General features: G+C 39.0%; 1 protein-coding gene across 6 annotated transcripts in view; it reads left to right on the top strand.

The window, feature by feature from the left end:
* The window catches only part of ANLN (anillin actin binding protein), a 48,066-nt gene that overhangs the window by 11,963 nt on the left and 23,734 nt on the right, over window positions 1-12,369 (top strand). For 4 of the 6 annotated variants that reach the window (XM_043589254.1, XM_043589252.1, XM_043589253.1 and 1 more), the window contains exons 4-8: window positions 1,254-1,639; window positions 3,259-3,487; window positions 6,457-6,647; window positions 6,925-7,032; window positions 9,996-10,122. In XM_043589254.1, the coding sequence (XP_043445189.1) occupies window positions 1,254-1,639; window positions 3,259-3,487; window positions 6,457-6,647; window positions 6,925-7,032; window positions 9,996-10,122 (1,041 nt within the window). The remainder of the gene's footprint in view (window positions 1-1,253; window positions 1,640-3,258; window positions 3,488-6,456; window positions 6,648-6,924; window positions 7,033-9,995; window positions 10,123-12,369) is intronic. The other 2 variants (XM_043589257.1, XM_043589258.1) reach the window with 1 other exon arrangement.

Here is a 12,369-nt window from a genome sequence, read left to right on the forward strand (position 1 = left end):
GGTAGCTTTTAAGATTTAAATTAATTACAATGAAATGAAATGAGGTTTCTGAGTTGCCCTAGCTACATTTCAAGTGCTCACTAGCCACATGTGGCTGGCTAATGGTTGGTTACTCTACTAGATAGCATGGATATGGAACGTCTCCATCATTGCAGGAAGTTCGATTGTACAGCACTGGTTTACTCCATTTTTTTTTTTTTTTTTTTTTTTAATTTTTTTTTCAACGTTTATTTATTTTTGGGACAGAGAGAGACAGAGCATGAACGGGGGAGGGGCAGAGAGAGAGGGAGACACAGAATCGGAAACAGGCTCCAGGCTCTGAGCCATCAGCCCAGAGCCTGACGCGGGGCTCGAACTCACGGACCGCGAGATCGTGACCTGGCTGAAGTCGGACGCTTAACCGACTGCGCCACCCAGGCGCCCCGGTTTACTCCATTTTTAAAACAAAAAGTACCTGTGGCATCTGTAAGCTTAAATTGTGCAGTAGTGTAACAAAATGATTTAATTCTAAAAATATAACCTAAATGTACAGTACCTTCGGGCATTCATGATCCAGTAAAAATTGAAAAAAATAGGTATAAGAAGTTTGTGGGTTTCTTTTTGTTTTAATTTGGATTAAGTATCCTCTGATTTGATAAGGTATTGTCAAATTTAAGCAGCTTGTAGTTTCATGCATATGAGAGCTTTTTTTTCAACGTTTTTTTTTTTATTTATTTTTGGGACAGAGAGAAACAGAGCATGAACGGGGGAGGGGCAGAGAGAGAGGGAGACACAGCATCGGAAACAGGCTCCAGGCTCCGAGCCATCAGCCCAGAGCCTGACGCGGGGCTCGAACTCACGGACCGCGAGATCGTGACCTGGCTGAAGTCGGACGCTTCACCGACTGCGCCACCCAGGCGCCCCGAGAACTTTTTATTAGTTCTGAAACCTACTAACTTCTTTATTTTTTTTAAACTTTTTAAAGTTTGTTTTTGAGAGAGAGAAAGCAAATGGGGGAGGGACACGGGGCGGGGGGCAGGGGGACAGAGGATCTGAAGCCGGCTCTGTCCTGACAGCAGAGAGCCTGATGCGGGGCTCAAACTCACCAACAGTGAGATCATGATCTGGGCCAAAGTTAGATGCTTAACTGACTGAGCCACCCAAGCACCCCTCTACGAACCTCTTCTTAAAATTCTGAGTGGAGCGATCCTGGGATTACACATATGCGTCACTCTTGAACATGGGTCTTACTCTTTTTCTGAAAACATTTTCAGATGAGATACCCGAAAGCTCACTCATGTCACCAATGCCATCAGAGGGAAGGGCTGCCTCGCCTCCCAAACCACCCCCTGCAGATGCCTCGGCAACTCCAGTTGGTAGAAGGGGCCGTCTGGCCAACCTTGCCGCAACTATTTGCTCGTGGGAAGATGATGTAAATTACTCATCTGCAAAGCAAAACAGTGCACAAGAACAGCCTGGTACCACTTGTTTATCCAAATTTTCCTCTGCAAGTGGAGCATCTGCTAGGATCAATAGCAGCAGTGTCAAGCAGGAAGCTGCATGCTGTTCCCAAAGGGATGGTGAGGCCTCTTTGAATAAAGCTCCGTCCTCGAGTGCCGTGGGTGCATCTTTGAATGATGCTACAGTTTCCAGCTCTGTGGTAAGTCATGCAGTATCAGTCTTGGGAAACCTTTTCTTTTTGGTTATGAGTGATAATGTGTATGTGTGTGTAGGTATGTATCTTATATACATGGTGTTTGTATGTATTTTTAGAAATCGGGGGTGTAGAAAGTAAAAATCCTAAATTTGGTAGCCTATACCAAATAAATTAGTAATTGACAACTAAATTACACTAAGTTCATACAATTCCAAGGTATATAATAATAATAATGGAATGATGGAGCCTCTTCTTAGTCATCAGGGAGAGCAACTGATAATTATTTTCTCTGCAGAATGCTTTATGTATGTGTATAAATATAAGATATCAAATTTCTCTGAAGGGACATTTAATAAACTAGTAGCTAAAGTTGCCTTCCGAAGGCATTTGCTGAACAAGATTGTCAAGGGTGGGTATGATAATTTTACCATATATTCTTTTGAAATGTTTGAAAGTTTTCCCTTGCACATGAATTACATCAACAGCTTTCAAAAACAATCTTAAAAACAGAAAAGCAAAAGAGTAGTATGTTTCTGTGCATTGTTTTTAAATGTAGAGCCAGGTTTGGGAATTTGATAGAGTTGCATTCAACCCAAGCTCTGCCACGTAATTGAAAATGTGGCTTTAGACATTAATCTTGTAAAACCTTATTTTCCCATCTGTAAAATGGGAAAGAAAGGGTTATTGGGAAGATTAAATGAGACAATGTGTATAAAACCCACAGCAAAGTGCTTCGCATAAAGCACTTAATATGTTATAGTTAGCCATCAAATACATATGATTTTGTTAAATTAATACTGACTTAATTAAAATACCAAAAATATGCAATGTGCTCTAATATGCTTAACATTTATAAAGGTGCTAGTGAGATAATATAAAAGAAATTGTTTTTGTTTTTGTTGTTTTTTTTTTTTTTTTTTTTCCAACGTTTATTTATTTTGGGACAGAGAGACAGAGCATGAACGGGGGAGGGGCAGAGAGAGGGAGACACAGAATCGGAAACAGGCTCCAGGCTCTGAGCCATCAGCCCAGAGCCTGACGCGGGGCTCGAACTCACGGACTGTGAGATCGTGACCTGGCTGAAGTCGGACGCTTAACCGACTGCGCCACCCATGCGCCCCAAGAAATTGTTTTTTAAAATAGGGAGTGACCCTATCCCTTACATGAAATTACTCCTCAATATATTATGCAGACTCAATTAAATATTATAATTTAAAGAGTACCGTTTTCTTCTTTTTTAAGTTCTTTTTACATGTTTTGAGAGAAAGAGAGAGCATAAGAAGGGGAGAGGCAGAGAGAGAGGGAGAGAGAATCCCAAGCAGGCTCTGCACTGTTAGCACGGAGACTGACTTGGGGCTCGAACTCACGAACCGTGAGATCATGACCTGAGCTGAAATCAAGAGTCATTTAACTGGCTGAGCCATCCAGGCACCCCAAATAGTAAGCATTTTCTAAGTTGATTTTTTGTCAAGCCTTTCAAAATGGTTTGATCTATTAGGGGGAAAAATTGTTTTTCATAAGTTTACTTAAAGGCTACTAAGCAAATAAAATTTAACTTGTTTTAAGTCTACCTTTAGATATTATGAATATTGTTATTTACCCTAAGTGTTATCATGTTTCAGAAAGCTGCTTCTTCCCCAGTGAAATCTTCTACTGTATCCCTTGCTGATGCTAAAAATTGTGAGGTACAAAATCCTGAGCTACTTCAGAAAACTCCTGTTAGTCTCCTGAAAACAGAGGTACCGAAACCAACTGGGAAGTCAACCGTGTCCCAGACAGTTGGGCCCAAAGAAGAATTAAATAGAGAAGTATGTCGGCAGTCTCAATCTAAAGACAAATCTGCAACACCAGGTTATGTATCTTTTTAAAAATCTAGTTACTGCTGACTGTTTTCAGAATGTCTGTTCTCAGCGTTTTAGGTGTCCAGTCATTAATTGTATGTTCGTGGTTTGCCATGGCAAGTGTCTGAATGTATAAAATGGAACTTCTTCAAATTCAGCTCTAACTCATTGAATGAATATTCATTAGTGTAGACTTGTCCAGTTACTGGTCAAAGTATGTAACTTGTTACATTTTAACAACTTAAACATGGTTTTTTTCTAGAATGACCACGTAGTTTCTTTCTTCCATACTTTTTGATGGAGACAAAGCGTATAGAACTGGAAATCACATTTTAAGGGCATAATGGAGAAACGTTCTTAAAACCAAGTGTGCAGAGCAGTGCTTTCCAAACTTAAATATGAAGGCACCCCTGATAGCAAAGGAAAATGAGTTGTATACAAATGACTCCACTCCTAATTATATTTGTATGTGGTTATATTGTGTGTGAGTATATACATGTGAAAGTTCGAAATTCCCTATAGTAAATTGATGTTCCTAGAAATCCGTATTTATCTTGTGGGGGCTTAAACCTTCTGGCATACCCCCACATGCTGTTGGTTGAGAAACCCAGGACTAAAAAGCGTGGTTCAAATATATAGAGATATACTTTACTTTGAACAATATTCTTTTTCATTAGAATTGCTTTTGGAAAGACTTTCAGTTCAAAATTTTAACTTCTTAAAAATACAATGTCTCGGAAACAGTAGTTTATTATAAAAGAGAAGTAGAGAGAGATAACAGTGGGAATCCATTAGTTATGGGCTAGGAAAGCAGTAGTTAGTTTCCAGAGGAGCTGAAATGAGAATTTGAAGCAATAGCAAAATCCCCACATGGAATAGAACTAGTTATCCCCAATTTTCTGAAGACTTATGGCATAGATAAGAAGACTTTTTTATTATTATTATTATTATTATTGGCTATTGGATATGCCCAGAATTTATTATCAGGCCTCAGAGATATTTAATTTACATGTTTCTTTGTCTTCTTAGTGGATTTTGTTTAAAATGGTTTTGTTTTTTTTTTTAATTTTTTTTTTTCAACGTTTATTTATTTTTGGGACAGAGAGAGACAGAGCATGAACGGGGGAGGGGCAGAGAGAGAGGGAGACACAGAATCGGAAACAGGCTCCAGGCTCTGAGCCATCAGCCCAGAGCCTGACGCGGGGCTCGAACTCACGGACCGCGAGATCGTGACCTGGCTGAAGTTGGACGCTTCACCGACTGCGCCACCCAGGCGCCCCTAAAGTGGTTTTTTTTTAATGTTTATTTGTTTTGACAGAATGAGAAAGAGAGCGCCTGCACACGTGCATGAGCAGGGGAGGGCAGAGAGAGAGGGAGACACAGAATCTGAAGCAGGCTTCAGGCTCTGAGCTGTCAGCACAGAGCCTGACTCAGGGCTCAAACTCACGAGCCACGAGATCATGACCCGAGCCGATGTCAGATGCTTAAGCCACCCAGGCACACCTATTCTTAGTGGATTTTAGTTAGAGATAATGGTGTAAAGTGACATGTGGAGTCTTGGGTCAAATTGTGCCCTTTACCTGTTTTTGCAAATAAAGTTTTATTGGAACATAGCCATGCCCATTTATTTACATGTTGTTTGTGGCTGCTTTCATGCTTCAGTGCAGAGTTGAGTAGTTATGACAGTGGCCAAATGGGCCTGCAAAGCCCAAAATATTTACTATCTGGCCTTTTGTAGGAAAATGCTGATTTCTGATAGAGATAAGCCTCTTTTCATATAGTACAACCCTATCATCTTCATGATGGGGGTGGTATATATCCCATTTGTTCTACTTTTCTTTTTTAACGTTTATTTATTTATTTTGAGAGTGGGGGGGGGGAGAGAGAGAGAGAAAGAGAGAGAGATTAAGTGGGGGAGGGGCAGAGAGAAGTGGGACAGAGGATCCAAAGTGGGTTATGCTGACAGCAGAGCGCCTGCTGATAGCAGAGAGCCCCATGTGGGGCTTGAACTCATGAACCTTGAGCCAAAGTCAGATGCTCAACCAACTGAGCCACCCAGGCACCCCCCATTTGTTCTACTTTAATTTTTTTTTTTTTAACATTTATTTTTGAGAGAGAGAGAGAGAGAGACAGAGCACAAGCGGGGGAGGGGCCAACAGAGAGGGAGACATAGAATCCGAAGCAGGCTCCAGGGTCAGGTCTGTCAGCATAGAGACCAATGTGGGGCTCGAACTCACGGACCATGAGATCATGACCTGAGCTGAAGTCAGACGCTCAACCGACTGAGCCACCCAGGCGCCCCTCATTTGTTCTACTTTAAATGTACTTCATATTATTTCAAAGGAATACTGGTTTAAGACTTTATAGATTGAAGACATCCCTTGATAAAGTGAATGATCTCTAATTTTTCTTTTGGGAGAGAAGGATTTAATCCCTGGATTTTAGTATATTAGACTTGCTAAAAGCAAGATGAAATACATTGGGCTATAGAAATATAAGTAGTTGGGTGATCATGGCTCGGGCACTTGGTGGTCAGGGAGTGCTATTAATAAACACACTGTGAATCTCCAATCCTTTAGGAGTATTTCCAGTTCTGATTATGTAGTTGAAAGGTTTTCTAACTCCCACTGCTCTCTTATTCTACCTCACCCCCCCCTTTTTTTTAGAGAGAGAGTACGCTCAACCCACTGAGCCACCCAATCTACCAGAGCACCCCATCACTCTATCTTTTAAAATTTTTTTAATTCTTCTTTATTTTTTAAGGAACAAAATCTTATAAATTTTAGGACTTTGAATTAAATAGAATAGTATGGTAAATTTCTTTTTTAAAGCTATTTTCCTACTGTTTACTTTCCCAATGAGTATTCTAAATAGAATGAAAGCATTTTAGAGCCATTACTGGATTTTAGAACTTTTTCAATAGACATGATAATTGTTATTTCTTTTAAATGGCCTCCAAAATGTGTGTGTTTTCTGTAGGAGGGGCAGGAATTAAACCTTTCCTGGAGCGCTTTGGAGAGCATTGTCAAGAACACAGCAAACAAAGTCCTGCTCGGAGCACACCCCAAAGAACCCCCATTATCACTCCAAATACAAGGGCCATCCAAGAAAGATTATTCAAGCAAAACACATCTTCATCTACTACTCATTTGGCACAACAGCTCAAGCAGGTCTGGCTTACTGCTTTTAACACTATTCATCATGTGGTCTCGACATAGGACCTAGAAATCCAATTATGAATTCTGATACCAGTCTTTTGACTGAGATAATAGCATCGTGATTCTTTGTATCACTTATTTCAAGTTAGAAATACTTTGTCTTGTATTCCATGAATATTGTGAATTTTTTACCCTTAAAACTGAAGACAAGCAAAGTTTAGTAATGTTTGTATATTATTCTTAAACATACTATTGCTCTCGTATCAAATAGAGCTTTTGATTGTTTTAGGAACGTGAGAAAGAACTAGCATGTCTTCGTGGCCGATTTGACAAGGGCAATTTATGGAGTGCAGAAAAAGGCGAAAGCTCGAGAAGCAAACAACTAGAAACCAAACAGGTGGTGTAAACAAGAAATATGAAAGTGAACCTGGCACCAAAGCAGTGCTGGGATCTAACTTGGTTCTGTTTGGTTGTAAAACACTTCTTTATCCCGTCCCAATTTACTGTGCCACTTTCCACTCATAAACTCCTTCAGCATGCATTCCAACTCTGCTTTTCTCTTGTGATGTTTTCCCATTCAGTGGAACTCTTAACGTATTCACTGATGACCTACCTAAAATCAAATTTTAAAACTTCTCATCGTTCAATTTATTTCACATTTCTTTTAATATTCTACTTACATGCTGGTTCTAAAGTGTTTCTCAGAATCTACTTATTTTAGTACTGATTGTATACCCTCCCCACATACCACACTTTCAGACTATCCATAATCCTTTTCAGTCACCAATTATGTCCCAAATTTCTGTTTATTCCTATTACCTACTGTCAAATTTCATTAATCAGCCTTCAACCAAGTCCCTTCGTGTAAATTATTTTCTGCTTCATTTACATGCCTACTTGTACAAAATACTGTATTAGGATATACTTTTCAGCTAAAAATAATAGAATTATATTTAAAGTGGGTACCAGTAGAAATAGAACTATACATTTAACCAGTATACTTTGACAAAGATCTATTTAATTGATTTTGTTTTACTAGTTCTCTTGATTAACAAATCATGTTTCCCAGGGTTCTGACCTAACCCTGTTTTTTCCTCATTTGCCCTGGGGCTTCTCTTCTCTGTCCTCATGTTTAGCTTCAGCCAAGCACACAAATGCTAAGGTGCTTAGCTATGCTGTGTTCACCTCTCTCCTGAACTCCTGTCCTGGCTAGCTAGTGGATTTCTCTCTGCTTCGCAGAAGTATATTCTCCATGGAGTCTCTGTTTTCACCTAGGTCTTTGTTCTATACCTCATCAGCTAAAACAGTCTGGGAGTTCTTCCTTGGCTCCTTCCTTTTATTACTGTGTCTTCCCACCTCCTCTTATTACTATATCTTCCCCTAGCATGCACACACACACACACACACACACACACACAAACACGTACACATCATTGGATGTTTTCAAAATATGTCACAAGCTGCCTGTCCTCTCTGTTTTCCTCTGCCGTTACCTTAATCACTTCCAGAACTTTGTATTGAAAACCCTGCTTCTAGTCTGGCTGTTTTCCTGTCCACCTTACCCACTGTTGCCAGGGAAATAGTCTTATAAAGCAGATATTTGTGCATTCACTTCCTTAAAATCCTGGAAAGTTTTCCATAGCTATCATCAGAAAATGTCTCAAGTGCTTGGCTTGACATCCAGAATCATTCAGAATCTGGCTCCTCACTGCTCCTCCACACGTGTGCTTCAGTCCTGTCATGTAGACTATTTGCAGTTTCTCAAATGTATCCACGTTTTCAGATCTCTTGGCCTTTGCCTTGCTGTTCTGTCCGCACAGAGTATCTCTGTGGTGAGCTCCTACTTCATTAGGAATAGGTCAAACTCTAGTCCCTTGGCCCTTTTCCTAAATGGCCCCTCTTTTTTTTCACCATGTCATCCTGTATTTACCTCGACTGGAATACTTATCTTCCTGTAATTGTTCTACCTTTGCTTTCCACCACTGTCCACAAGGACCTTATCCATCTTTATCTTTGTTTTTAGTGCTTGGATCACAGTAGGGGCTCAATAAATTTGTCCTTGAAGGAAGGAAGGAATGTGCTAATGCTTCCCATCCGCATATAGCAAGCTGTTATCTGTTATCTTAAAACCAAAACTACTCTCCTGACCCCTGTTTACCCCCCCTTTCTTTGCCTCCTTTTCATGACTTTTGTAAAAGAGTTATCTCTTGCTGCTTACAATTTTTTTTTTTTTTTGTAAGAGGCTACTGAGATCACCCAGGTGATGGGAGGTGTTGGACTGGAGAGGCGGGATGGTGAGTGCAGGGTAACCAGGGGGCGTGAGCCTAGAGGAGCAGGGGCAGGAGGAGAGGATTACTGAGAGCTTGGAATTAGTGTTAGAGACTGGAGAGGGGGTGTCCCTCATGCCGTCAGGGTCTAGGGGAGAGAACCACCTTTATTACAGAATATTGTAGGGAAGTCCTGCCTTCACAAGAGAGCCACGTCTGCAGCACAGCATTCGATAGTTTACCCTGTGTTCGTGCATCAAAAGCTTCTTCTAATTCAAGAGACAACACGGTCTGAAATTACATCGGGAATAAGAATGTGTAGGTTTGTAAACTGGCCCTGCCAGTTACTAGCCGAGTGTGCAAGTTGCTGAACTCGTCTGTGTCTCGGTCTTCTCATCTGTAAAATGGAGGTAGTAGCACTTAACTTACAGGGTTATTGGGAGGACTCAGGGAGGCAATGCCAAGTGCTTGGAAAGGTGACTGGCACAAATGAGGCTCTACTAAGCATTAGTTGCTGTTATTCTTATTCTTACTTGATTATTTCTACTATTGCTTTAATCATAAAGCCTTTTCCGAAACAATGAATGTTTCTCTTCCATTGCCTTTATAAATGATTAAAAAAAGACTCAGAGGGATTTCCTGTTTTTTCTTTTTCTTTCCTTCTTTTCAGATCTGTTTTTGGTTCTTTGTTTTCTTGGCCTTTTACTCCTGAGTAACCATTTAGGGGAATCCTGATGCAGGAACTGTCAGTAGATTTTATAGGTGTGGGAGGAGATAAGTGACATATGGGGAATTACTTTTCTCTGTGTGGATTTCACTTAAATCAGTTTATCTAAAACTACTGTGATGTGACTTTTCATTCCTGCCTCCTAGTCTGTTAAAAGTTGTACGTACTGGGAATTACCAAGAATAATGAACCAGCACTGAGGGCTTCTTGTGATCTAAACATGGCTGGGGCCTTTCACATACATTGTTTTGTTCTGAGGAAGCTTATATAAAAGAATGATATGTGTTTGTTTCATTTAATAACATGTAAAAATAGACAAAAAAATCTATAGTTTTGAGAAATAAAATCTTCATTTCCTTTCTGCAGGAAATTCACTGTCAGAACACTCCCCTCAAAAAACACCAAGCTGTTTCAAATACCCCATCGCTTCCAGTAACGGAAAAGGTGACAGAAAATCAAACACCAGGAAAACCTTCCAGCACAGAACCTACAGGTCAGCATTTTCCACTTCTGCTCCACTTATATGTAGCTTTCAGTCTACTGGAGTTTTGGAAATTGCATTGGAAAGCGGAAATACTGCTTCAATGTAAAAAGATAGATTAATGTCTTTATTTCTACTCATTCTTTAATGTTCAGCCATGCAATATGCTTATTCCATAGTTCTCTTTCCAGACTCAGGACTCTTGATGGGAGGATAAATTACTACCACTCTGTTTTGTTTTTTGTTTTTTTTTTTTGAGAAAGATTCAGTAATATCTGTTGAATTGTAAAGTGTGCATGCTCTTTAATTTAGCTCCTCTACAAGTGTTTCTATAAGTTGACTTCTTAAAACTAGTGTGCAAAGATGTATATACAAAGAGATGAATTGTAGCACTGTTAGTAATAAGGTGTAAATGACCTCAATGTCCATCAGTAGAAAACTGTTTAAATAAATTATGCTAAATCCATGTCCTCAAATATCATGTAGCTGCTTAAAAGAATAAGATAGCTTTGTATGTAATGACATTTAATATGTCAGAGACACTTAAACATTTTAGTTTTTTTTTTTTTAAGTCTGGTGAAAAACACATTACTAAAATTCACCATCCTAACAGTTTTTAAGTAGTAGTAGTTTTAAGTATATTCACATCGTTGCAGAACAGATCTCCAGAACCTTTTCATCTTGTAGAACTGAAACTGTACCCATTCAACAGCCACTCTCCGTTTCTTCCTCTCTGCAGCCCTTGGTAGCCACCATTCTGCTTTCTGTCTCTATGAATTTGACTAGTTTAGAAACGTCCTATAAGTGGAATCATATAGTATTTTTCTTTTTGTAACTAGCTTATTTAATTTAGCTTAATGTCCTCAAGGTTTATCCATGTTGTAACTTGTGACAGCATTTCCTTCCTTTTTAAGGCTGAATAGTACTCCGTTGTGTATATGTACATTTTGTTTATCCATTGTCTATCAATGGGTATTTTGGTCGCTTCCATCTCTTTGTTATCGTGAATAGTGCTGGGTATGCAAATTTCTCCTTGAGACCCTGCTTGGAATTCTTTTGATATATACCCAGAAGTGAGATTGCTAGATCATATAGTGGATCTATTTTAAGTATTTTGAGGAATAATTATACTATTTTCTGTGGCAGTCACACCATTTTACAATCTTACCAACACTGCATAAGGATTCCAATTTTCCCGCATCCTTGCCAACACTTGTTATTTTCTGTTTTTTTGTTTTGTTTTGTTTTGTTTTTTTATAGTAGCCATCCTTTAGGGTGTGAGGTGATAGCTCGCTATGATTTTGATTTCCATTTCTTTTATAATTAGTGGTGTTGAGCATCTTTTCATATGCTTGTTGGCTATTTGTATATCATCTTTGGAGAAATGTCTGTTCAAGTTCTTTGCTCATTTTCTAATCAGGGTATTTTATTTTTGTTGTTGAGTTATAGTTATATATTCCATATATTAACCTCTTATCAGATACACAATTTACAAATATCTTCCCCCATTCTGTAGGTTGACTTTTCAACTCTGTTGAATGTGTCCTTTGATGCACAAAAGTTTTTAAATTTGATGTAGTCCCATTTTTCTGCTTGTGCTTTTGTGGCCTGTGCTTTTGGTGTCACACCCAAGAAACTGACAAATCCATTGTCATGGATGTTTTCCTATGTTTAGGAGCTTTATGGTTTTGAGTCTTACAATTAAGTGTTTAATCCATTGTGAGATAATTTTGTATATGGTATCAGATAAGGTTCCAACTTCATTTTTTGCATGTGCATATCCAGTTTTCCCAGCCTCATTTGTTGAAGAGACTGTCCTTTCCTCACTAAATCATCTTGGCAGCATTGTCAAAAATCATTTGACCATACATGTGAGGTTTTCTTTTGTGGCTCTCTGTTCTTGTTCCCTTGGTCTATGTTTGTGCCATACTGTTTTGATTACTATAGTTTTGTAATATGTTTTGAAATCTGGATACATCAGTCTTCTAATTTTGTTCTTTTTCAAAGGTATTTTGTATATTCAAGATTTATTGAATTGAAGCTCCATACGAATTTTAGGATGGACTTTTCTGTTTCTCTAAAAAATGCTACTGGGATTTTGATGAGAATGCATTGAATCTGTAGATTGCTTTCAGTACTATTGACATCTTGACACTATTAAGTCTTCCAATCCATGATCATGGGGTGTCTTTCCAGCTATTTGTGCCTTATTTAATGTTTTTAAGCAATGTTTTGCAGCTTTCAGTGGACAATTATGTC

This window comes from Prionailurus bengalensis, chromosome A2 (assembly GCF_016509475.1).
Source record: "Prionailurus bengalensis isolate Pbe53 chromosome A2, Fcat_Pben_1.1_paternal_pri, whole genome shotgun sequence".
Classification (NCBI taxonomy): domain Eukaryota; kingdom Metazoa; phylum Chordata; class Mammalia; order Carnivora; family Felidae; genus Prionailurus; species Prionailurus bengalensis.